Source organism: Colletes latitarsis, chromosome 4 (assembly GCF_051014445.1).
Source record: "Colletes latitarsis isolate SP2378_abdomen chromosome 4, iyColLati1, whole genome shotgun sequence".
Lineage (NCBI taxonomy): Eukaryota > Metazoa > Arthropoda > Insecta > Hymenoptera > Colletidae > Colletes > Colletes latitarsis.
In genome coordinates this window covers 39,464,584-39,490,814 of record NC_135137.1, presented here as the reverse complement: position 1 = coordinate 39,490,814, position 26,231 = coordinate 39,464,584, and the positions used below count along the sequence as shown (strand labels likewise).

At 44.9% G+C, this 26,231-nt stretch overlaps 3 protein-coding genes across 8 annotated transcripts; all 3 read right to left on the bottom strand.

Annotated features, from left to right (window-relative positions):
• Positions 1-246: 246 nt before the first annotated feature.
• Positions 247-2,545, bottom strand: LOC143340853 (uncharacterized). The gene is made up of 5 exons (XM_076763215.1): positions 2,451-2,545; positions 1,650-1,706; positions 1,505-1,591; positions 1,115-1,439; positions 247-891 (listed from the first exon to the last, which is right to left on the bottom strand). Exons 1-5 carry the CDS (start codon positions 2,502-2,504, stop codon positions 560-562), a joined length of 855 nt encoding a protein of 284 aa, XP_076619330.1. The 5' UTR covers positions 2,505-2,545; the 3' UTR covers positions 247-559.
• Positions 2,546-3,519: 974 nt separating this feature from the next.
• LOC143340852 (uncharacterized) lies at positions 3,520-8,694 on the bottom strand. 4 transcript variants are annotated; one of them, XM_076763213.1, is made up of 5 exons: positions 8,618-8,694; positions 7,507-7,618; positions 4,090-4,617; positions 3,731-4,018; positions 3,520-3,659 (listed from the first exon to the last, which is right to left on the bottom strand). In XM_076763213.1, the coding sequence occupies exons 3-5, from the start codon at positions 4,615-4,617 to the stop codon at positions 3,573-3,575; spliced, it is 903 nt and encodes a 300-aa protein (XP_076619328.1). In that variant the 5' UTR covers positions 7,507-7,618; positions 8,618-8,694; the 3' UTR covers positions 3,520-3,572. The 4 variants fall into 4 exon arrangements, with proteins under 4 accessions (XP_076619328.1, XP_076619327.1, XP_076619325.1 ...); XM_076763212.1 differs by lacking the exon at positions 8,618-8,694 and adding an exon at positions 8,379-8,462; XM_076763210.1 differs by lacking the exons at positions 7,507-7,618; positions 8,618-8,694 and adding exons at positions 5,152-5,578; positions 5,661-5,853.
• Positions 8,695-12,378: 3,684 nt separating this feature from the next.
• Positions 12,379-17,241, bottom strand: LOC143340982 (uncharacterized). Of its 3 annotated transcripts, none has more exons than XM_076763461.1 (7): positions 17,163-17,241; positions 16,527-16,654; positions 15,686-15,808; positions 15,285-15,609; positions 14,985-15,160; positions 13,371-13,508; positions 12,379-12,856 (listed from the first exon to the last, which is right to left on the bottom strand). In XM_076763461.1, the coding sequence occupies exons 2-7, from the start codon at positions 16,632-16,634 to the stop codon at positions 12,758-12,760; spliced, it is 969 nt and encodes a 322-aa protein (XP_076619576.1). In that variant the 5' UTR covers positions 16,635-16,654; positions 17,163-17,241; the 3' UTR covers positions 12,379-12,757. The 3 variants fall into 3 exon arrangements, with proteins under 3 accessions (XP_076619576.1, XP_076619574.1, XP_076619575.1); XM_076763459.1 differs by having other exon boundaries at positions 16,527-16,678; positions 17,167-17,215; XM_076763460.1 differs by lacking the exon at positions 17,163-17,241 and adding an exon at positions 16,798-16,893 and having other exon boundaries at positions 16,527-16,676.
• Positions 17,242-26,231: the final 8,990 nt, after the last annotated feature.

Here is a 26,231-nt window from a genome sequence, read left to right as displayed (position 1 = left end):
TCCCACGTGTAGAGACACTTTCCAACCGAGCGTCGACACTGATACCGGTTGATAAACTTCGAGCAGAGGTTTAGTAGAAGGATCTCTAATACCCTTTAAAAACTTAGGATGGTTTGAGAGGTAATTAATTCTTAAACGACGCATATTTTGTATAAAAAAATGTTTATTTATGCATCGAAGAAATTACATAGATATGTTACAAACAGACGTTTATTATTTCCGTGATCCAGAGATCGTGAATCGGCTTTTTGCATACCACAATATTAGTCATCGGTGTTTGCACAGTGTCATTGAAATAATAGAACTGTTACTTCACTTAAGCTGTAAGCTCACGCGGTCTACTTCATACATAAACAATACCATTGTTATCGATTGTATAATAAGTTTCAGTCGCGAGAATCTAGTGATTTATAATTAATACTGTTTTTACGTAAACGCGACTATGAAGCAGTCTATAATCTGTCCAACAAGACGAGATATTATATCTCTATATTTGCATAGAATATAGTGAGTCTAATCCAAGAACCGACTTTAGCTTGCAGCTTCCGTTTTTCGTAGTTCAAGACTGAAAAGTTATTCTGTTGCTTTTGGGTGCAATTTTGTTCTGCAATGGGGGATCCTCCTCGAATCTGAACCTGTCTTTAGAGTTCGTGGTCGGAGCGATTTTATTCTGTATTCGCGAGTCGTCGTAGGTGTATTTGTTTGGTTTGTTCTCCTTCGGGGCGATCTTGTTCTGTATCGTGAACGTGCTGGTCGGTCTGGAACCATAAACTGTCCCGAATCCAGCGGTGATCCCGTGCCATGCATAGTTAGTGTCTTCTTCCACGTTTTCGTAGACCTCGTAAGTGTTCTGATTAGGGCCCGTTACTCCACCGTGGCCCCCGTGGATGCCTAAAAAGTTCATTTCATTTTGTTATTTCTGTTAAACAAAATCGGTGGATCGGTCCTAGCCTCGATGTTACGCGAGTTTCTAAATTTAAAAAGAGTACCGTACCTTATATTGTTTATGAAAAATCAGGACATGTAATTTAATAGGTAGAACGAAGTAATTTCGTACGAACTTGGCTGACATGATCACCGAGTTTATATATTTACAAACAGGTAAAATATTTACCCTGATTTCCATGCCCACCATGACCACCATGACCACCATGACCACCAAAAGCACCTAACAAACCGTGATTACCAACCAGAAGATTAGACAAGGCGTTGAGTCCAAACGGATCTTTATTATGAACCATAATCGTCCTCTTTGTGTGTTGCTGTTTCAGACGTTGCTGTTGAATTTGCTCCCTTTGCAATCTTTGCTTTTCCCTTTGGGCTAACATTTTGTCCCTTCTCTCTTGTCGTACCCGCTGGAGTTCCACGGGATTCTGTGCCTTTTGTCCAGACGTTGATTTCACGAGACTTCCAACCGCCTCGAGAGTCGATATAGGAATCTACGAAAAGAATTATTTGGTTAGAAAAAGACGATCGCTTCTGTAAACGTCAATTAGTATAACACCTGTAAGACGCTGTCGATAACTGGAGAATTTGCAGGGCTGAACGACTGCGCCGCAGCAGCGGTTTGCCTAATCGCCGTGATCGGGATCTAAATAAAATAGAATATCAATCGGAGTATCGAGAAAAGAAAGCTATTGACTACTCACGTTGAAGATGTTGTCTATCACGTGTCCATCTTGTCGCTTCACTCTCGAGACGTTAGCCTGTGACATAAATTACTAATAAAATTCTCAAATAAGAAAGTAGAAACACGAGACCAACGTTTATTAAAACTGTGTCGCTTCTAGGCATCCATAGTGGTGCAAATAAAGTAATACCAAATTTTATCTCACAGATAAACCGGTACAACTCCTTTTATCGTGCGAAACAACATATGTAATTAACTCTACTAGCTCGAACTGTTTAACTAAATTCTGCTATCAGTGTATAGTCCATTAGAAATGTAAATTTCAAAGTGCTTGACCTGTGTATAACTATTATTGCCAAGAGGCGATACCAAGGAGGCACGATAGCATTGTTCTAAGCGATGATGTCAGCGCGATTGTGAATTTCGGGATGCGCGACGGTAATCGAGAATCGCTCGTAAACAGTTTACGCGCCCACGTTCCTCGCCAGCTTTCTCTTCTCTACATATAAAGAGCGTCAAACGATCTTTAGCTTGCCTTCTATTAAGCGAAAGGTTAGCCTGTCTTCTAATTTCGCGTCGCTCATGTGTCTGTTGCGCGTTGGAAGGCTCTAAAAAGAATACGATTAGCTATCGTAAACGTCATAAATTTCTTAACGTTCCCCATCTCGTAGGCCCTAATGCAGAACAAAATAAAAGTTGAATTTATTCAATATTTAAATTTCAAGAACAGATGTCAGAGAAGCTCTGTTTAGATCAGTACTGTCTTAAATTTAGATACACGTTATACGATTAGTTAATGCAATTAATGCAACGATCTTACCCCCTCGGATGCAACGAGACAAACAACACCGAACACAAAGATTCTCCCAATCATTGTCGCGAATCCTCAGCGATGGTCTACGAACGATGTTTGCGATCAACGAACTGCAGAACCGATCGTCCATCCGGCGATCTATAAGGGTGACTGCAAGATCCCACGCCGAGCATCGACCAATCACGGTTCAGGATCCCGCGATTCTTGACGCAGTACTTTTGACCACCGGTCCTTTCTATTTCACGCAATCTTCGTACGCACGATCCGGCCCCTCCTTTGTCCTCTTTCACCTGTATCGTGTCACTTTTCACACCTATACGGCGGCGTGGGTGGAATCGGTGACACATACGCAGAAAAAGTGCATTTGCATAAACGTACGATGCGCTAGAATGCACTCTGCAGTGCAGGATTACATTGTAGCTAACATACTTGTTTATAAACGGATACATAGAGAAAAATATTACTTTGTGAACACTTCCCTGAACGAACAATGCAAGACAATGGCGTGATCGGGTTTGTAATCGAAACAGTACTCACCGGAATAGGCAACAAAGGTTTAGAAAGAAACGTCGCGTAGCACTGTTCTCCGTAAAAGGACTCCGTCGTTGTTCTCGTCGTTTGGCTCACGGTAAGATGACCCACGGTGATCCACATTATAAGAGAGAGCCCCACAGGTCCCACACATCCTATCGACCAATCGGATACGACGCAAACACGAAGAAGGTGCTTTCTACTTACCTCGATTCGTGCTTCTCGAATTAGCGTCCGATCCCGTCTGTCCTCTTTCGTTGATTATTCGCCCGCAGGTGTTCGCGACGATGTGGGTCGATTCGAACCAAGTTACATAAATATCGGACGATGATCTTTTAAAAGTGACGTAACTCGAGCGGGAACCTATGATTTTCGTACGGTTTTGTAACGCAAAGGTTATACCGCTCGCGGCGGTCGATCGTGTTCTTTCAATTCCTCGACTCTCGGTTTAAATTTTGCTTTTAATTGGAATCGTAGAAAAATGGTCTTACAATTAATCGATTAACGCACAACGATCGGTACATTGAGAGCTATTCAGTCTTTGGCTACACACTACGACACACCCCTATTAAAATTTACAACCCTGAGTCCTTGCTCTCAGTACGCGTTCGGATTGTCCTTCAGGAAACTGCCCACCTGGTTCCCGAGATCCTTCTGGAACTCCCTCACGCTGATTTCCGACTCCTACAAGACGAACGAGTGGTAATTGAGATTTAAAAAAAGAAAACTACGAAAAATTGCATAGATCGACTCACGTTTAAAGCGTCTTTCCATTCGATATTGAATAGTCTGACCAGTCCCAGGACGTTTCTCCTGATCAAAGTCTGCAGGCCGCTTCTGGTGAGCAGGGCGGAGGACTGGGTGGACGTCGTGGGCGACGTGGTCGTCGTTTCCGTTCCATTGACGCCTGTCGTGTTCCTGTCGGCGTCAACAGCTGTTAGGGAGCCGCTCATCATCGAGCTCTGGGTGGCAGAGTCCGGCACGATGCTGTTGTTGACGATGTCGCCGATCTGCTTGATCGCCGATCTAGTGTCGTTGATCATCTGAAACCAGAGATCGGCGTGTTACACAGGTTTACAAGGGCAAAATTTAATCTGGCTTCCTTTTCCCTTACTTCGAAGGTGATTCTAGCGAGGGTCCAGAAGAAGCTTGGCTTCTGTTTCCGGATCTCTCTGACGACCCTCTTCGTCTCCTCGGACATGACGTTCCCTCCGATCGCGTTCGTGTCGAAATCCTTATCGTTCGGATCCTCTGACAGTAGTTTATTAAGAATATTCATGTTCTTCAAAATTTCCTGCTCCTTCGAGCTCCTTTCCGTGTCTTCCTCTTTCCGTTGGAGGTTCATCCGGTCGATCGAGTCTCCTTGTCCCTGATTATTGGCTCCAAAATCGTGGTAATCGTAATATCCTGCATTTAGCGTTTCTTCCGGTACTCTTACGTATCTCGTCGCGTACGACGGAGGTCCTTGCACAGTTGGAGCACTGTATTGATTGGGAAACGCTTCTACCGGGTGCAATCGAGGATCCACAGGGTTGTACACGGAATAACTAGACCAGTAATCTTGAGGATCGCTCTGGAGGGGTACAACGAGGCACAGTAGGAACAAACCAGCCGCGAACGTACCGATCGACGATGCCTTCATCTGTAATCAAACCCAAAGAACTTTCAGACAAGCTACTCGATCTCCTTTCCAACGTTACGAGTATTAAGCTTCGATTAGGAATATTCTTATAATTCACGAGCGCAGGTTTTGCCGGCTTAGAAGGTCAACGAGCTCTACGAATACATATTAATATCCTTGTTGCGATTCTAATACGCTCCGATGGTTTCTCGAGCTACTAACGGTGCCGCGTTTTCATCGAAAATTTCTGGGAACCTTGTGCGTGGTACTTGCTTTGCGAAGAATTCGTGGACGAGTGCAGCTCGCGCGATATCAATTCAAAAAGACGATCGCTGGGGAAAGAAAGGAGGAGTCGGAAAAGCGTGGAAACCACGACTGGCAGAGGGCGTTTGCCATTTGCTCGCTAAACGCTCGTTTTCCCCCGCGTAATTCCCATCACGTAAGTTGCGCGATCAGTCGCCAGGAAAATGAGCAAAAATCCGACTAACGAGGTCGTTTATATTCGTCGCGCGAGCTCGCGCGATTTAAACGGTATTTATCCATTAGCCAACTTACATCTGCGAAAACGCGCGTCCCGCGGAATTCATCGGTGCATCGTGAACGCGCGAAAACTCAAAACAAACGGTCACGAACCGGCCACGACGCGCGAAAAACTTCGCTCGCGCTTTCACTGTTCGCACTCCCGGCGATATTGGAGATACCAGTTAACGCGATCGATATCAAACGCAGAAGAATCGCGCGATTCGATCCAATGATCGCAAGTTTTGGGCCCGACTGTCCACCATCGAACGAATTTCGACTTTTCGACGGTCCCCGGGCCTTGGGATTTCACCCTGCACTCCATTTTGACGCGCGTTCGTGACCTCGGAACGACGCGTGCAGGGAATTCGCTAGCAGCGACGTGTTTTCACGGTTTCGAAACGATCGGTCGGATTTTCGGGCGTTACGCAACGTGTGTCGCTTTCCATCGCATCGAAATCACCTGAAACCAACGACAGGGAATGTGGATTTTGCCTTAGTAACTCTTAGAGGCATAGAAATAAATAATTAATATTGAATCTTACCCCTTGTCACCGCAAGTCAATTTTCCTGCGTACTCAAAGTTGAGATTGTAGAGCCTCCCGATAGATTCCAGCGTGTCCAAGTCTTCGTGTTGCAACAACGAACATTTATTGGTTTGTTTCGCGTTAATTTTTACGACTCGTTAACCGATACCTTAGCTTCGAAACGAATTACGCAACCGGCGGCCATCGCGTAATCCAGCGAACTGAAGTGAAATGAAAGCTGCGCCGGGACTAGATCACTTCGTAAATTAATACACGCGGTAATTGCTATCGGAATGGTTGGAATTGCATCCGCGATGCTTACGAAACGACATCGATGCACATCGTTCCCGGTGCAGAGTCCCCTGCATTACGCGACCATCGATGCGGACCACTGGCGCCCACGGGCACTTTCAAACCCGTCTTTGACAGCATAATCGACTATTTCCTTCCGCGTAAACTGCACGCGCGATTTAAAGATCATCTCCACGCGCGAATTCTGCCCGCACAAAAGACACGTATTACTCGGCTGTCCCCAGATGCAATTGTCTCTCCTTTCGTGTTTGTCGCGATTAAACCGGTAGGCCCAGCGACTTTCTACGGAAGTGTCAGCGAGTTATCGACGCGAGAATTTCTATCGATCACGCGGTTACGCGAGAGACTATCGGTCGATCGAACGATTCACTGGATCGATGAACTCGGTAGAAGTGCAACAGAAGCAAAGTGGACGTAGAGTAATCGCGAAACGCGCGATCCCATCGGTTAAATCGCAGAAAGCCATGGTCTGAACGCGCTGATTATGTTCACTGGAACTTGATTGCGTAGGGATGCATCCGTATTTTCACTGCGATTATTTCGACGGTTACGAAACTTTTTACAATCGAGAGACCGGTTAACGCGCGTGCTGCGCGGAGCGGATCGTTCTGGCGTCAAAAGCAAAACCACGTGGACCGTCGAGCGCCTCCGTCGGCCATCTTTCACTTTCACTACCAGACGTCGCGCGACCACGTGTTTCCTCGAACATAAATCGACGGCGTCGCCTGCAGCCGCTACTCCGCTTCGCTCGCGATCGAAACCGTACGCCTCTTTGCGTCTCCGAAAATTCATTCTCGCGTAACTCGTTTCCTCGTTAGCGCGTCTACCGCCAATACGAGATCCCTCAAATTTTCGTTCACAGACATTGAGAAACTGCACGAGACTTTGCGTGTTCCGATAAAAAATAACAACCAATTAATTCCCTTTTATCGCGTTGATATCTTGAGCTAACAATAGAAAGCTCATCATTGCTGTTACTTTCTTTATTTGCTAGCGTAACGGGGCATTCGTAATAGCGATAGAACGTTGTTAATCGTACACTGGTACCTGTCAAAACATCAAATGATCAGTTTCAAGCGAATTCGTAAAGGTAAATTGCACGGTCTACTTGCCGCGTGGCCTTCTCTCTACTTGTTATGTTTTGTGACGAAATTTGATAGTCGGAATGCACGCAAACGGCTGTCAAAATTCCGTTCCCTTCGTGCATCGAACGGAAATTTCTCTCCGCCGCAGAACAAATATTTGCTCGTACATGTTGTCACAGAAACGACCTACTCTTCCAAGAGACTACTTTCCGAAGTAACCAAGATAGGCTCGAGACATAGGCGCGAGAAAATGATAAAAGGAAGGTTCCAAATATGTGAGTCATTGGGAATTACGAGGATACGTGGTGGATGTTGCGCAACGCGGGCGTCCACCTGTCGTGGTTCAGTGATTCTCATCGCGTGAGAAATGCACAGAAATTGGGGGCAAATTGAACTTACAATCGAAAAATAATCGACGTCATTGCACTCAAACTCCGTAACTCCGTGCTAACGGACCGTCTACTTACTTTTATTTATTTATTCTTCGCTCGTCGCTCGGCTCCTGTGGCCTCTGTTCGCGGAACCTTATGCAATTCGTTATTATCCTGTCGCGTGGAACGGCGTCTGCAGCCTGTGAACCTGCGGACAACGACAAAAGCAATTTTTTCGAAGGCAATTCTTGTGGAATATCGATGCCAGAGTCCTGTAATTTTCGCGCGAATAGAACTTACGACAAAGAGAGGCGTTTAACCGAGTGGAAGAAAAGTGATTGATGAAACGTCTCGAGAGATAATTCCGAATTCGACGCGAGGACCTCGAGACACTGCGAGAACTGAATGCAATCGTATCTCGTTCGGCGGTAAAAAGGTGCAGAAGAAAAAGTATCGCAAGGTGTAATTTACAGTATCGATCGCGTGCTAGAACGATCGGCAATTTTTCTCTAAACGCAATAGTCGAAAGTGAAAAAACTGAAATTCAAGTTCTTGTATCTTGAAATGTTAACGAAGGAACGCTGATCATTTATCGAATCTTCCCATTCGTTGTTTATTCATGCGTCTCGTTACGAAATCGCGCGTCGATTCCTAGATAAATCTCCGATGCAAAGTTCGAACGAAATTTCGGCCACGCGTTGTATAATAACGCCGGGTCCGTGCTTACACAACGGCCACGTAATGGATTATGAAACGGTGACCGTAAACGGTTCGACCTCGATGGAAATTTCGGAATTCGGTCAGTGCTTCTACGACGAAGCGTGACGGAAAATGGTCGAGTTTACTCATTTTCGTTCGTATATCTCACTGACGGTAAAAACAAATACTCCACTTACGATAGAAATAAATAAAAAAAAATTACCGGGGAATGAAATTGTCATTAGGTAATATTATCGCATAACAATTACCTTCGTCGACCAGCGTATCGAAAAATGAAGAATAATTTCTCTCTGATAAGCTTATCACTTATCGTCGTCGCTGACTCACCCAAAGTTGCCTACAATTCAAATTTACAACGTCAGAACTAGTTTCGCGAGTATTACATTTATCGAGAGCCCGTCAAGTATCCAGTATCTCAATTACCGTCCCTGCCTCGCGTGCTACGGTTCGAAATTCACGATCGCGGTACCGTTCGATCGATGCACACTTGTCTCTTGATCGTTACGACGCGCAACAATCTCTGGAACGCACCGAACAGGTCACACGTGGCGAGCAAACGCTCAAGAACAAGTGCATCTTGTTGGACAGCGGAATCGACACTAACGAGATGAGCCCCTCCGCCTCTCGATGTCTCGAATCAGCCTCGAAGGTCGTTCGTATTTTTACGAAAGATCTTACGACGCCATGGCTACGGTACAAATTTACGAAATTCTACCGGCTACTCCTCCACCCTCCCCACCTCCCTTCGTACGCCCCCAGCAAGTCCTGAACCATGTCGCGGATGAAAAATTCCGCTCCGAGATCCGCTCGGTGACCTTTCTACGTGGAAAATTTGGTAACCGAGAACGTCACTCGCAAACAGCCGACTCTGACGATTTTTTCCTCGATGGAATACAAAAATAAATAAAAAGTGGAGTCTTGAGGGACAGTGATAGAAATAACATTTTTATTTTACCATTGCTATGAATCTGGTTTTAAAAGATCGATTTCCAGTAAACCCCAGCGAATAGCAACTCGACAAGCACCAGTGTACAGCACGAAACAGCTCCTCAGGCGATTCTAATAGCCAGCATACGAGATTCTTAACCAAATGAACTTTGCAGAGTTCAATAGAAAGTTGCAGCAATAGTTGGATGGGTGTAAGTTTCGCGTGTTCGTGAAATGCACAACCGGATTCGTACAATTTCTGTATGCTTCGTAAAATACCTGTGTCGCCATAGCATCAATGACAACAACGCTGTGTACTTTGTACCTTGATAAAAAGAAACGCATGGTCGTTAGAAATCAAGAAAGTAGAACGAACGTAGCATGATAATTGCCCATAATTCATCTCGCCCATCGATGCCGGAGTATGTTTGAAACTGGGTCGTCGCGTTTCATCGATAAGCTTCGAAGCGTCGCGGCGTCGGCAACATCCTGCGATCTTCCGTTGCGTAACTCGCGTGGTTCGCGTTTACAACGGGAACGAAGTTCGTCTAATTTTTACTCCTACATTCCGACGAAGGACACGATCGTTCGATCTCCATATTCATCCTTGCGTCGTTTGTTTTTTTACAACGCTTTCAGTCATCAACGGTTCACCCCTTTGCTGGTGAAACCGCTTAAACGGTCGAACTTTGAACCGCTCGGGCACGAATGTAAATCGTCTACTTTCTAAATTATTCAGTAAAAACTATTAACGCTCCTTACGATTGGCTAGACAGAAACTGCAACACGAACGACAGTAACGCGTTCTAAAGATATATATCATCCAGCGACACGCTTTCAGGCCACTTCCAACACCTGCGTTCGGTTTCTTCCCAATAGTCCTGCGTAACTGCAACGATACGCACGAGGAAACTTGCATAATTTCGACGTTTATTTGGCGCGAGCCTCGCGTTGCGTTCGCATTCCTTTCCGTTTCCCATTTTATCGAATGCCTGAGTAATGCTTTCACCGGACACGGAAGTCTGGAGGAACGATTAATGCTCGTTTCCTTGATATTCAATTTTATTGTTGCGCGATAACGAGTGTTACGCGCGTGACAAATTGATAGTTGAAACGTTGGGTGTTACGTACGGGCGAGCCGTCGCTGACAAGATTTGATCAGCGTAGCAATCATCGGAAAAACAACGAAATTACAATTTATCGATCTAGCGTTATGATAGGCATCGATTCAGCTTCCGTGTTTCTTCTCCTGTCACAGGTTCTGGTTACGAAGGATAACTTTGGGTGTTACGTTTCGTTATTAAAAAATTATAATCGTTTTATTGGCTTCCATTCTGAAAGTTCGTAAAAAAAAGTCCGATAGCGGCGATCGCAGGACGTACAAAAAATTATTACACATCGCAGAGTCGTACGATAATTACAAGGCAAGCATTTATACGATAATGTTGAGAAATCTATACCGCTCTAATCGAACATCGCAGAAAACGTCTCAAACGTTGTTTAATAGCGCAATAAACTTTCGCATGAAATGCTCCTAGACGTCAAAATTTTATGCATAATTGCGTGCGTGGATTTACACAGCCCCAGTTATCTAGAAAGTATCTCGCGAGTGTAAACGCAACCTCTCGTTAAAAGACAAATTGCACCGCTTTTTTTTACGAGGAAACAAGAAACGAGGGATTCTTGTCTTGTAAAAATGTTAACTCGCACGTTCGACACAATTGGCAACTGTTAAATCATAGCACGCGTTCGTCGACTATTCCCGTGTACAATCGGAATGCTTATTAGGCAGTTTTGTAGGAAGTGTCTCGCCTTAACTAAAATACTACATCGCGGTATACGTGGCTTGGACAGCGGCACGTGACCACCGAACTATCGCTCTCACGAACGTGTAATTTTATGGCAATCCGGCGAGATCTCTGCCGGTTGATACATACAATTCGTAGAAGTCGTATCGATCATCCGATAACAGTAATTGTTCGATGATTTTGCAACGCTATGCACGTATACCATGCTTAAACTATCGCCAGTTGCGTGATTCGCGTACAGTTTTCTTCGTTAATATTCGAACGTCACGGTAATTTGTTGCTTGACATATTAAATGACTACGACGCTATGGATAAGGTGAAAAGATTGATTTAGTTAAATATAAACAGCGTACATGACGATAAACTCTGGTTTTTACGTGGAAGATAGCATCGAAAACGCTTTCCAGCTGTATGCAAACGATAAATAATTGTTGCTGATATTGCCACACGCACTGTCAACGACGGCAGTACCTCATTACTACGTTTTGTGGCGCAGATATTAAAATCGACGTAGAAATGACGCACAGGAATATAAAAAATTCGCAGATTAAATAAGATAAATGTTCCTGTTACTTTGAAAACGAGTTTACGCATGGTACAAAAAAAATTTCCATGTATTTTAAGAAATATCCAAAGTAGGAACTCGCTTTCTGCCATGGTTGACAAGAATAGCTCGAAAATAGAATAGGCCATTCAAGTATTTTCTTCGAACTTGCATAAAATAAGTTCATAGTTTTACAACATATTTTTTCAGTACAGATAAGCCGTTATAGAGACGTGTCAATCAGTCTGCCTCGTTTATCTAGAAGACCTGTATTTACCTACACCTACCATTTGATTAAAACATGATTTTCCAATGTTTTTTGTTTTATATAATCATGAAGGTGTCTATTATTATTGTGTTAACTATTCATTAAATTATGACATATTTTTTACCACAAAAAAAGGGATCATAAGCTGCTCTGTTTCACGATCTCTGTGACACGCGTCAGGACTTTTTCGATACTATAGCGATAGTTCTCTGTCACGCATTAAAGTCTCTCGTAGCCAGATTTAACAAGAAATTCTGAGCATCGTCTGTTCTTACCACGCATTGAAGTCTCTCGTAGGCAGATTTAACACGAGGCTCTGAGCATCGCCTGTTCTTACCGCGCATTGAAGTCTCTCGCAGCCAGATTTAATCCGTAACTCTTTCTACGCGTCGAGCTCGGTGCATCGCCTGTTCTTACCACACGTTGAAGTCACCAGAACGGTGTTTGTATTAACGTCACGTTTACGTTTTCATTGCGTGCAAGCTAGCTGCGTAAAGGTCCATTTATACCATCGACGAATCATTCAAAACAATTGCATAAACTACTTTATTCACTGTTCAAGCTTTAATAATAGCGTGAATGTCGATCGAGGAGTAAATTTCTTTGAAAATTTTGGATTTTATACGTATTAATAACTATCAATGCATGCTTCTACGGTGCAATAGATCTTTCACAACTAGTCGACAGTATAAATGAACTTATCCTTTATACGATCCAGCTTCCTTTAAGAGAACCTTCAGTGTTCCTGAAGTGTTTATGTACATTTTACTTTGTAAAGCAACAAATGCAGAGGTACTGTGGCATCCGAGAACGAAGAATATTAACTGTACAAAGGTCTCTAGCACGGAATTCGTTCCGTAGAAAATCATCCTCGAGGACAAATTGCTTAATAAATACCGCTAGTTGTACCTAAGGTTCATCCGTTCCGTTTCTAAGTTATAAATCTATCTTTGTGTTGCAGACTATGTTAGTGGATCATTGAAGTCTTCCAGTCGATCCCAGGTCGATCAATGTCCTCGTTAAAAATCCCTGAAGTAATCGTTGAGCTATTTTCGGCTATAAAGCCTAGAGTTCTCTCTTCTAGTGAGGATCGTCGGACGGTAGGCCCTTGATGGCGAATGCTCCACGGAAGAAGGGCTTGAAGAGCTCTAGGAACGTCTGTGTTCGGCGGGCTGAGTTCTGAAAAGCGTGAGAAAAATCGGTGTTCGTTGGAAAAACGGGTCCGGAGTGTCGCGGGGCGTCGATCGAAGCTTAGAAAGTCAGGTACGCGAAGTCGAAGTTACTCGAGTTTGATATAACCGGTATCGAACGTTCTTCTTTTTTGTTTCTACGAGCAACATATTATAGTTCAGACGTCCGCTGTCGAGATCGTCGCACTGTTAATTCGTTGCGATTAATGCGTAAGGAAACACGGCGAGATTTTGCAACTACGTCGAGTGAAGGGTGACACGTTTACGCCTGTTAGTTGATCGGAGACAAAAAAGAATAAAAAATGAAATCGATATCAACCTGAGCATGAGCAGAGTATCGCGAGAAAATCTCGACAACGCCCCGCGACTTTCGAACGGAAATACATTTCATCTCGTTTCGACGGCTGTTTCGTGGTCGAAAGGTCGTTTCGACCGATCGAAGTCGCCGTCGATCGATTACCCAAAGCAACGGGTGATCGGTCTCGCTGCCAGTGTCAACTTACGAGTATCACGCTAGTGAGGATTTTGCTGATATCGGTAATTACGTTGAAACCACCGCCGATCAGTGTCGGCGGTACGTCCAAGGACACTCTCGTCCTATCGAATTCGGGAATATCCTCCGTGGTAGTCGCGATCGTTCCCTGAACACACACAAAAACAGCCAATGATAGTTTGCCTTTCACAATGATTTTTTCCCCCTGTTCCATATGGCGGTCTCGTATAAGGAGTCGTTTCTAAGCGCGTAATATTTATAGCTCGACTTCGCGAGCGCACATTCTTGCACAGGATCTACGCTTCGACGCGATTAGTAATCGATGTCGCGGGAAAAGTTCTACCTTGCGTCTAGCGAGCAAGAAAAGTGGAGCCGATACTTGCAATGAATTTGTTTCGCGTTCGTTGCACTTGTCAACGTTGGAAATATAGATAAATCTATACGGTCAAGACTTCTTTTTAATTTAAAACAGTTTCCAGAGAGGAACAGGATGGGAGAAAGGACATCGTCGGCGCTAGCAAAAGATTCGGGTACACGGCTCGTACATAAAAAATAAACGTAATCGTGAGTTTATTTGACATCATCATTATCACCATCCATATCATCATCGTGGTCTATACTTAGAGAGTGTAGATAGTGTATTTACATCGTTGACACAGCGTCGAGGCTCGCGAGAAAAAGGATCTCGCGTGAAAGATTACTCCTAAACCTATTTACAGCTTGCGCGCATCGGTGAATCGATTCGTGGTTACTTCTCGATGGCTTTCGTGTATCACGCTAAACTTAGATTATAGCCGGGGAGGGCTTGTCACAGAGGGGGAGGGAGGTCCTGCACATTTAATGGCCCAGCTAGAAAGAAAAATCCATATCGTACAGTTCTGTCGTCGTGGGAATAGATTTTACGTCGCGTGTGCGTGTTCCTTTTTGTTTTCTTATGCATTGCGTGCGTATCGTTTGCTTTATATGCGCGCCAAGGATCCTCTGTCAAGCGTTGCTGATCTCTGGCCCTTTTGGACGTGTCCAAAGTCCAAGGTCCAGCCGTTGCACCCTCCGTTTTTTAAGCCGTTTAATACGCCGCTGGCGGTTGACCGTATTCGTACTGTTTACGTACACAACACTCAATTTAATTACCATGTTTAGTTACGACATAGAGACGGAAAGAAATTCTGCGCTTGGAGGAGTATCTCGTCCGAGAATCTTCCAAGCGATTCCTCGCAGAAGTTATGTTAGATTAGTAGCGTCCCATCCACCGGAAACCAAAGTTACAAGCGACCTTCGATCGGAAAGCAAATTTATGGCGAGAGATTCCATTCGCGTTAACGGTGATCATTGATTATCGATGCGTTTTGCAATACGTTCGGTTAAAACAGGTCGTGCCTCCGTTGGCTGGTTTCCTTCACAGAAACGACTGCATGCATTACGAAACAATTTACAGTATTAATGTTTATTCAACGACTGGAAAATAGAAAATAATATCCGAAGCCTCAACCGAAAGAAAGCGGGAGGAATAGAGGCAAGGTCGCGTTTAGAAGCTCAGTGTTTCGATCGTTGAAGTGAGATATCAAGCAGAAGACGAGTCAGACATAGAAGATACGGAGACGATAGACAGTTAGTTTGTTCCTACCCCTCCGCCTAAATTGGCGAACGCTCCGAGGTTAATTCCAGCGCTGGCGTCGGTTCCCTTTACGTCGTGACCCGCGGCATTGTTTTGACTCAACGACGACAGGCTGCTAAGCTTCGAGCTCAGAAGACTCCCTAGGATCCCGGCGGTGCTTGATGCCCCGCTGTTGCCTAAATGTCCTAAATTTTACAAATATGCTCTTCAGACGACTTTACGAAACGAATCTTTAAGCGTAGGACAGCGTTCGAAGTTTAGAGTTTCGAATGGGTTTCTAGAGTAATGTATTTTTGAAAGCCTCCTCACCACCAAGGCTCACGCCCGCAGACACGTCCGGTTTCGCCGCAGCTCCGGCGGCAAGGCCACCGACTATCGAGCTGAGAGGCGCCAATTTCGAAGCAAACGCCCCAGTCAAACCGCTCTTGGCCCCCGACAAGAAGGTCGTGGCGCTGTTTAAAACGGGCCCCACGCTTCCGCTGGCAGCCTGGATTTTAGCAGCGACTAAATCGCTGATGAACTTGCCGGTGGCTGAAGTCTTCCCGTCGATACCGTACGCGGCGTTCTTCGCTTTGTTCGCGTCTTCCAACGCCGCCAGGGCTTTGGTCTTCGAGTCGATGAAGGAATCCAGTTTCTGAAACCGATAATCGAACCGTGACACCGACGACACCCTATATGCAACCCATAGATCATCGTTTCGACTATCTTACGCCGAAAACAAAGTTGATGATCCCGTTAGAGACGCCCAGCTTCACGATACCGATCTTCCTCTTGTCCCTGTCGCTTCTGCCGTCGTCCGCCGCCTGGTCATCGTCCGCTTCCACGATGTACACCTAACGTAATCGGTACATTTTTACTGATTTTCAAGTCTAATCGAGTAACCGGGGAAAGGAGAGAAAGGAAGGCAAGGCTCGTCGAGGATTCGATCGGAGAATAGAAGTTTGACCGTCGACCACGTGCACCGTGACGTAGAATTTTCGTTACGCGGTTGTATCCGGCTCCGCGTGTCGAGAAGTTAGTCAATCGCTTTCACTCTTCGCTCCTTTCTCGAGATCGTGGCTCTTGTTCGTCTCCCGGGTCGCGTTGTCCTTCGTTCGAGCAAACGAAACCACGTCCATGGGCGAAGATCGATCGTAAGAATCGATTTTGGACGCGCGCGTGCCGCGAAACACGCCCGAATCGCACGTCTGGCTCGCGTAGGACGATAAAACTTCGAAACGGGCGCTTTCACTTTCGCCATTCCCGACACGTCCCGGTTTATGAGTTACATTTTGATTTGGTCGACCGTGTGTTTCGCGCAATTTCATACGTAACGATTACCGGGCTGCCATACTCGTCGACGTTTGCACCGCTGCACGGCGATCCGTCTTTCGAGGAGAGGGATTTCGGGGTCTCCGGACTTTCTAATTGATCCACCGACGCGTAGACGACTCGAAGAGGATCGTTTGCGAGATAGAGACGTTCGTCGATGCTTTCAAATCACTGTTTCGAAGGAACGGAATTTTCTTTTCAATTAAGAGCGCGTCGAAAGCAAATTAACGAAGCTCTTACCTCGTTGAGTGGACTCAGATCGTCCGTTTCCGCTTCCCTCTTGACGACAGGACTGGAAGCGACCAACGCAACCACCGACAGGCCAAACAGCACACAGGTTATCCTCATTTTGTTCCCTCCTCGTCCGTCTCCTGCGATTCGGTTTGTTTGCTCTGGGGGGAAAACGATCGTAAACGAGCGGAACAACAGGTTTTCCGATTCGGATAAAGCGACACGCCAAAATGTCAAGTGAAAGGAACCCGGGCGAAAATTGACTCGAATCTCCGTGCACTGACCCTTTTCGTGTCGCGTAAATCTAGGAAACGAGCGACGCCGATCGATCGTTTCGTCCTTGCGAGCGTTCGAAGTAAAAGGTGTTTCCGAATGCAGCGCAGGAACGTACAATCAACGTCGGAATCCGACGTGACAGATGCGATTGCGAATCGTTTGACAGGTCGTCGACAGGAGTATCTCGGAGTTAACGCGTGGGAACTGCGTTGAAACGGAGAAATTGTCAACGAAACGATCGCGAAGATGGCGCGGAACACGAGTCGGCGCGATAAGGCTGTCAACCATGAGAACAACGTCGACGTGAAGCAGTCACGTGGGCACACTTGTTGACAGAAAAATAACGAACACGACGTGTTTGTGATCAACTTACGAGCGAGCTTGTACGGTGGCAAATGCGCGAGGAGATGTGTGCCTGACGGAGCGCGAGCCTCGTTTGAGGACCACGGTGAAGGAGATCCCGATGTCTTTAGCCGGCCGAAGGGGAACGAAGGCGAGCATGTGTGCCCCTTCGAGAATCGAGAATCGAGCTTCGAGAATCGCGGGCCTCGCCTGACGCAGGTGGGGCACGTTCGATTTCCTCCGCGAATCCCGCGCAGCCTCGGTCTCTCGGCATTTGAAATCGCTGGATCTGTCCCGCAGAAGGGATTCCAGCGAGCCGATACGCGCCATTACGCAATCCTAACACGGGGGAAGACGGTCTCGATCGACGTGGTAGGAAACGACCTACGGACTGTCGCGGGGAAGCAACAACTTTCAAAACAGATCTTGCGGCGCGGTGACAAAATCTGGACGCCGGGGGACAGTAAAATCGAAAATGGCGCAATTGTTCGACTGCGAAAGCGCGAAATCGAGCCGGTTGCGCAGTCAAAATTTTATTTTCATAGCTCGAATCGGTTTAAAACATAGCTCGGCGATAGTGTTGACCGAGGCAAACTCGGCAGCATAAATTAGGGATAAGTTAGATGTTCTTTAAGGATCGTTTAAATGTAATTTGTATGAGGTAATGCATGGTTATTAATTTTATCGCTCGTGATTCGCTTCGCATACATATTTTGTTTCGCCTTGGGTCTCGGGCCTGAATCACCTGTTAAATAGTCCCTGCACTCGTTGCTGTGATTATTTATTATTATACCAAACGTTACGAATATCCAAACATGTTTCGCTATTGAAAGTTATTGGTTGAGCAGACCTCAAACACCACAGACAAATATATTTTAGATGCTATAGAATTCAGTAAAATAAACCACTGAAAGACTGTCCAATTTACGCAATGGACCAAACTCGTGGCATAAAATAAATAGTAAACGCCAGTTTGTGCTATTCTCCAATTGTTTCCTACTTCCACTATATTTTATTAATTTTTTTACACTCCCCCCACCCCGGTGTATTTACATAATTCTCCAACTAACAAGGAAAGCGAGACCAGCGAACGTTATATAATTAAACATTTATACGCGTGGCGACGCGTTCGATTCTCCCGATCGGTTGCAAAAAAGGACAAGCGCCTAGATCGTTCGATCAATAAGAGCCCGCTATCGTCGGATCGATTATCGAGAGCGTAGCCTGGCGGCGCGATTGTCGTGTTGCAATTTCATTTTCAAAGACCAGCATGGTGCACCGCCGCTTTCTCGTAGCATTATCTTATACGACGAGCCATCGTAACGACGATTACGCAACGTCCAGTTTCACCAAATTGGACCATTCGTGTTCCTCGCTTTACATATTGCAACGCGGAACACGACCGAGAGGTGACAAAACACGGACGCGCCGCGATCTAATCGCGGCTAATTAAGACGCTGGACGAAACTCGTAACGAGCCGCGAAATCGCTTCGAACAAGGTTGCAACGTTGTTCCCGCAATTAATGCCGGGTTAACCGTCGACGTTTTCTTGCTCCAAGTGGCCGTTTCGTTTTGCGAATCGACTTTTTACTCGCCATCTACCGCAAATCGCCGTGGTTATTTTTACACCCGTTATTTACGATTACCGAGCAAAATGGGGTCCATTTGCCTAGCAATTATCGCGCTCGGTCGGGTCGATCGTGGAGCCTAATCGACACAATTTAACGTACTTTCACCTTGACCATAATCTTGATGATGCTATGGAGTATCAGGTCATCTTAGACTCAAATTAACCGAGACGAATGCGCCGTTTTAGCGCCAATATTTACGTAAGCATATCGAAGGAGGCTCCTTCAAAAATTAGATGGAGAACTGGTATCAATGTCTGCTCTAATGTCAATGTTTCTTCTTTTACTTTCAAACGGAGAAACAAAGACCTAATTGCGCAAATGCGCCCTGTAATAGACGTTATCACGAAATTGGAAAGCGAGTGTTGGCCCACAGAAAGGATCAGGGACGTATTTGTCAAGTTTGTTCTCGAATGCACCCGAAGCGAGCATCGGCGCTAAGTAGGCCCGATCGTTGACGCTATTGGCGGCAATATGGGGCCCTACGTGCTTGCATTACCTTATCGTATTTTTTCTCGCCGAGGGCGTTGCGCAATCGTCACGGGTTCAGAAGATCCTCCGGCGTGGAACAGATTACGAAAACATCGTCGTCGAGCAACAAAACACGCGTATTTCAATTTTCAAGGCGATCGCGAGCAATGACTTTTGTGGAAGAAGCGACGAAGAAGATACCAAAAAAATTATTTAAATCCCAGTGCAGGGAGGGCTACTCCATCTTGGCGAACGTTTGCGCAATAAACGCTGCTGGTTCCAGTTCGCGATCTCGTTGCTCGTTTTTATTAACACTAATCACGTACCGAGGAAGAGGTCGATTCTCTGGAAACGCGTTACGAAAGTATTCTTTCACGGTCGGCTGTTGTTTTTATAAACGAATTAGAATTCGTTCCACGGGGATATTCTATATTATAATTAATTCCAGGAAATAATTTACATATCTGGATCTGGCACGTGTCTAAAACGAATCTGAAAAATTTGTTTCGACGCATCGAAACATAATAGAAGACGATTGCTAAATTCGTCTTCGTTGAATAATTTATAAGGCTGGGCGTATCTTCATTAATGTCTCTGAAATATTCATTGAAAGGTTATCGATTTAATCTTTACATGAAATCGTTACACGTTGACCCGATAACGTTGCACGTCGTTAAAAAATTCGAGGACTGTTTAGAAAGGAGTCGATATTTTGTAATCGGTTGGTAAATGGGAAAGATGATACAACGCACGACGTAAAAATTGATAATATTCCGCCAATCGCGATCCATACGCAATCTGTGACGAGATAAGTGGTGGAAACGAGCGCGTAAGTAGTACAGCTATTATGTGGTCGGACCGCCATCGGTTTCCACTCGTCGTGTGGTGCCACACCGTGTCCGGATGCGTAAACGCACCAGGTATTTCAACCGCCAATATGTAGCCGTCGTTAACTTTCCAACCTCAGAGTGAGACAAGCTAAGGAGCAAATGGGAGACGGAGAGAGAGAGAGATATTTCTGGTAATTCGTTCGATGGAAAATAAAAAGATGCGAGTTCATCGGAGAAACCGGAAGACATGCACTTATGTAAAAGGCTGGAGGGTATCGTTTGGCCAGCGCGAAAGTCGATAGCCTTCCTGAAAGAAACAGGATGCCCCCTTCTTTTCGTGAATAAAACGGCCGTTTTTGCGGGCCCTCGAACAAAAGTAGAGTACCGAGCAAAACGAAATGCGTACCCGAACCACGACGGTAAGAATGTTACGCAACGCACGGGTTCGAAAAGAAAGTGAATCCTCTCATTTCACTCGAACCAGTCGAGCACGATTAATTCGTAACTGGTCGGAGCGGCATCGATAATATATTCCGTCCAACGATTTCGATCGACGCGTAATATATTACGTGGGACGATTTGGGGACGAAAAATAAAAATTGCCATCTGCGGATTCCTTTGGACTTTTTCGCGTTCGACGAGGAAAAACCGCAGACGGCCTTCGTGACTTTTGCAACGAGAAAGTCGCAAACAACTTTCTAGCAACGAAGAAGCGCAACAGTACAAATAGTGAATATTTTATATCGAACGATCTTAAATGGTACGGCGTTCACTTACTTTTCGTAGATTCTTCGGGTAGATCGCTGGGTTCACAGACGCGGTGTCGCGACGCGTCGTGCACGTGGTTTCGCGCACTGATCTTTCACGATCGACGCACCATGATCCAGGTTAACAGGTCCCGCGATGAGCGACGAGGATCACGATTATCACGCGCGAGATCACCGGCTGTTGCAAAACTCCAGAGGCTGGAAGGACGAGACCGAGCAAAGTCGATTTTTAAAAAGAGGACGATCGAGACGCACTGAACGAACGATCGAACGATCCACAGCTGCCACTTTTGTCGCCGAAGGAACCGTCTTCCGTGGACGCGCTTCTTCTTATAACGATAACAGGGGCTCTCAACTCTCTCTATCGAGCGCCGCGGGATTTATTACGTATTTCGACACGTCGGTTCCAAGATCATCGACGTAAAATTCGCCCGTTACCGAGTCCTCGATCGCCATGCAAAAGAGCGTCCCGGTTCCAGCCACGACCGATACCTCGAAACTCAATACGCGTCGCCTCGATGCCGGAATAGAGGCGCAGAGACCGCCTCCACCGAACGCGAAGGAAAGTCGTCACGGGGAAATTGGTCGAACGAAACGCACGCTACTCCATCGGTGGCGTCGAAGGTGGGCGAAATTTATGGCGTAATTCCAACGCCGCGTGACTCGTGAGGCCCTAACCTTTTTTTCGACACCGTTTCCCGGGACACGACGATTGACGTGGCTTGTAATCAGGAACACACCAACGGGGACACGGTGACGCGTGTCAGGAAGAATCACGTAAGATCGAGGGAAACGTAATATACATATAATATAATAATAATAAAATATCGCAACCATGGAGGCAGAGAGTTGCGTAAAGGACGCGCGAATATTATTTGTTAGCTATTTAAATTCGCTCTTACTATCCTCAACGCCGCGTACCTAAAATAATTTACAGGTAATTATGTTTAATTTTTCTAACAATTAAACGTACGGGATAGCACTCGGAGTTCCCCGTTAATTGCATGTCGATGCTCTCGCTTTCACGCGATTTGGACGAAACGAGTTCTCGATTCATCGTTCCAGTTTCGACGTCCACTTTCTCGGCTGCTTTGAATAGATCTTGACTTTGGTGATTCGTGGGCGTTTCCTGCGCCCTTGCCTGGGGATCGATCGAATCGATCGCGTCGTCGGCCGGGTTCAAAGAGTCACTTTCGCTTTTACGAGTTCGTACGGTCACCGGGATGTGCTCTATCCTAGAAAAGCGAGCTTCCTCGGCGATTAGGTCGAATGCCTTTACGTAACTACTGCTCGCCTCTACATGTTACGCGTATCCATTTCTACCTGTGTTCGTGTGTAACAGTTGCACGAATAGCGATGGGTACGATCGGTCATCCTGGAAACCTCCGCAGAACAAGCATTCGATGGCGCAAATGTTTCAGAGTTCTTAAAGCTTCGAACGTCGATCACGAGTAACGCGTAGTAATTTTGTTTAATATACTCATGCCTTTCGATAAGTAAGTATACTACTTACTGATGTCGAAAGTGCTGAACTTTTAAAAAACTATAATTTATTGTCATAAAATAGCCCCACATCCGGAACTTGCGACACGATAGCATAACATCCCCTCGGGCGAAAATGAGTTTACCGTGGTAAAACTGGATTATATCCAGTATAGAAATAAAAGACCTTTGCAGCGAGATTGGTTATCGACAACTTTCGTAAGAGAAAATTGCTTTACACAGTCTGTCTTCTAATTGCAATCTAGCTAGTTTACAATTCTAAAAGCGGTAATTGCAACTCGAAATCGATTCGTTCCCATTGCTGGGTGTATGTATATCGGCCTCACACACCGAATAAATCGTCTTTACTTTCTCCGGGTTAGCTCGGCCACGGAACTTCCGACACTCTCCTTATTTTTACGGTTCGCGACGACCACGTGTACACAAACAGTCGTCTCGCCACGCGAATTACGTCACCGTGGTGCTTTATTTTCACATACCGACGACGGTTACGACGACGGAGCTTTTTCCCCCTGCCGGAGAAAGCGGACGATTTTTAGGGATCACCTCGAGAAAAGATCCGATCCAGGAATAAACGCTTGAGCTAATTTTCGGTTCGACGAAACGAGAAATAAGAACAAAAGTGTCGGAGCTTTTCATATTATGTCACAAGATAATGGCAACGGAATGCTGGCAAGAAATCTGCAAAGAAAGTGCACTGACCGGAATCCTAAGACTCGTTGAAGAACAAAATAGGCAGCACTAATTAGCACGATTAACCCCCTCGCGTCCACTGTCGTTTTTCATACTCAGTTCCAAAGACTGCAAGTTTTCTCAATAATCTTTTTGGAGATTGTAGAGGATGATGTAATACTTCTGGACAATTGTATAATTTTATTAATACCTATTTCTTATAATTTATTTCCTACAATAATGTTCGATTCTTCTCTGGGTTTATCGCACATTTTACACCTTGTTTGAATATGCCGAATCATCAAATAAATGTTAATATTCTGTAGCGTTACAAGTGAGATGCAATTTATTCTAACAACAGGTGTAGTTTGTTTGTTTCAGGACGTGTACAAAGTGTGTAAACCAGTAGACATTAATAACTATCAAACACTTGGCGTTTCGTTCCGGGAAGGCGTTGTGCAAGAATGTTTCTCGCGATTGCCGAAGAGGATCGCCTCTATCCGCGAGGATGAGTCAATTTTGCTCACCGAGATTGCGTGTAATTGCGCTCCGCACGTTTCCTTGCGCTCGAACGGTGCATACGGTGCAACAAAATGCACCATTTCGCGTTTCGTAAGCCAGACATTAGACTCAGTCGATTTTCCTCCACTCTCGAAGCCATTCCACTGGAACTTGGATATTAATTGCTCGGGTAATTGTTCGCGAACCGTGTGAAATATCCATTAGGTCTTTAATCCACGTTTTCAACAAGGATCAAATTGCGTAGAATAGGGATACGTTAATTAAAATCACCGAGCAGTAATACTTCATTGAACTTCTAATTAGTACAGGTACGTTAGCTTAATACGCGACGAAAGGTTAAAATAATAAATGTACACGACTAGCCATAAATATTAGGGCACCTGCTATGTACGGAATGCGACACTTATTGCAGTTTTAGAAAAAATTCCTTTTCCGGCGAGGTCTCCGTTGCACGCATTTTCAAGTACTAAAAATCTACGAATGACATTCCATATTATGAATTCTATCGTATAAAAATTCCTTGACCTAAAAATGGCAGCCGATACTCGCGACGAGCAGCGTCCGTGTACGTCCTCGCGACGACTTTATCAACTGGTTATGCGAATAGTCGCTCGATCTATTTATGTAATTGTTATACGGTCGATCTATAGAAGCGAATCGCCTCAGCTTCTTTCGCGAAAACGAACTGTGTCAACGCCAAGGAAGTAAAAGTTCGGGACGTATCTGTTCGCGTTTCTTGTATCGCGCGTTAATTAATTTCACGGGAAAAATTTTGTCACGGTTCGATTATCGGTTGCCAATGCTTCTTATCGGTCCCGAAACGATCATTGGCGCGACACGTAACGAAGAAAAGATGGAAAGCGGTCCTGTAGGTGGCGTGGAGTAAAAGTCCTTCGCATTATTCGATTACGTAACTCGTGTAACGCGGACGTGTGAGATTTCCGGATGAAAGGGTACACGGCCCAAGACCTTAAACTTTCCAGACGCGGTTCGCGTTTCAGCTTCTTGGGAAAAAAAATTCTATAGAGAGTCGATAATAAATGGGAACGTGGAAAAACCGAGAACGTAATCGAATAAAACGTAAAAAAGTGATCTATCGTTTTGGAAATGTTAAAGACGTTTTTATTGCAATCGTGGATAATAATTTGCGATACAATGGTCTTTCGTATTTTCTCTTGGATGCTGTCCGTAAATCAATCTAAAGTAAAAATGAAAACAAATGGACAGCGTCGTAGGAACCAATCACAATGAGAATCCACGTAGTACGTCTCGTAATCGTTTGTAAATTATGCATTCGTGCGGTAAATGCAACGTGCCGTTATCCCACTTAAGTAATTAATAGTTGCTGGGAGGTGTCAACAGCGACAAAAAGCTACTTGGTCATGGTATCGGATTGGCATGGATCTTGGTTTATCGGTCAATCGAAGTACAACCGATCGATCTGCTGAAGTTGGTTCATAGATGATTCTTAGCCACCCCGACCGAGGCCACGAGTCTTTGTACGGCTGCGATACTCGTGTTCCTCAGGGTCCTCGTCGCTGGTAATTAGGCTGGAAAAGAAATTGATCAAATAAGAACGAAGGACGAATAATCGTGACTATTCATAAAGCGAGACAGAGACTAGAGAGGCCAGAGGTGTGACAGGCGAGACGTTTGTAGTTGATTGCATGCATAATAGTGATGGAAACGGCACATATCAATTACTAATCGTGAATAACAGCGAGGGATCATTGTCTCATAAATAGGCAATGTGATACAGCATCCGCGTGATTTATTATCAATTGTTAAAAAGTCATTTAACTAATGATCTCGTGAATCAGTTTTCTATAACAATTCCTTTCATTACATCGATACCTTCTTTGTCACAATTGCATGCTAAATATAAGCAGGAGAGTAGAGTGAGTATCATGCATATTTCATCGTATCTATTTAATTCTTTTACTACTAAAATTATTATGAATCTTACTTAAGATATTAATAAATATTAGTATCGCGCACGTTGCTGGATTGCCTCGACAAAAGGGTCAAACGCGAGTATCGTTTACACGATCAACGTTCGACTTTACTCATGGCCACGAAGTTGCTGATCCAATTATGTAGAATTATCCGATGATCTACTAACACATTATTGCAGAGAGAAGAAATTGAAGGATCATTTTCATTTGATCGCATTTTTCCGATCGTCGTTCGTTCTTTAGAAAAAAAGGAATGTAGTCATCTATTTTCGTTGTTAAATTATTAATTTGTGAACACGATAAACACTATTTAATTCGCAAACGACATTTTTTTGCAATTTTACAGCGACTTACGCTCATGTGTTTCTTACATAACACGCCTAACGGGTCTTGGCCGATGTTCGCGGTCCACAGATGTTCTTTAGAGCTCTATTCTTAGGCTTTTATTGTTTAATATCTAGTTCAACGTATAACTATGTGCACCAGAGTTCGTGTCTGCTGGTTTTAGCGTAAACGCAAAGAAACACGCCTCTTTCCATCGTCATTGCTTCCACTGGAATCCTAAAAATCCTTGATCCTCGTCTAGAATCAGCTAGCGAATCTGTGTCGCGTTGTTTATTCTCGTCTGCTCTCTCCATAATCTTTCCTATGATTATTGCGACATTGTATATGATCCTTGTCTTTCCTTTTGTTCAGTCTCTTGCGTGAAACGTGTACGAAGCTCTTGTTTCCGGTTCGCGTACAATC

Bases quoted from the DNA above. Each gene is read 5' to 3' on its own strand.
- LOC143340853 (XM_076763215.1), bottom strand. From the start codon at position 2,504: ATGATTGGGAGAATCTTTGTGTTCGGTGTTGTTTGTCTCGTTGCATCC. The intron at 1,707-2,450 runs GTAAGATCGTTG...TTTATGTCACAG, and splicing joins GTCTCGTTGCATCCGAGGGG to GCTAACGTCTCGAGAGTGAA. The intron at 1,440-1,504 runs GTGTTATACTAA...TTCTTTTCGTAG, and splicing joins TTATCGACAGCGTCTTACAG to ATTCCTATATCGACTCTCGA.
- LOC143340982 (XM_076763461.1), bottom strand. From the start codon at position 16,634: ATGAGGATAACCTGTGTGCTGTTTGGCCTGTCGGTGGTTGCGTTGGTC. The intron at 15,809-16,526 runs GTAAGAGCTTCG...CGATTACGTTAG, and splicing joins ATCTGAGTCCACTCAACGAG to GTGTACATCGTGGAAGCGGA. The intron at 15,161-15,284 runs GTGAGGAGGCTT...TGTAAAATTTAG, and splicing joins TGCGGGCGTGAGCCTTGGTG to GACATTTAGGCAACAGCGGG.
- LOC143340852 (XM_076763213.1), bottom strand. From the start codon at position 4,617: ATGAAGGCATCGTCGATCGGTACGTTCGCGGCTGGTTTGTTCCTACTG. The intron at 4,019-4,089 runs GTAAGGGAAAAG...CTCTGGTTTCAG, and splicing joins TCGCTAGAATCACCTTCGAA to ATGATCAACGACACTAGATC. The intron at 3,660-3,730 runs GTGAGTCGATCT...TTCGTCTTGTAG, and splicing joins AATGGAAAGACGCTTTAAAC to GAGTCGGAAATCAGCGTGAG.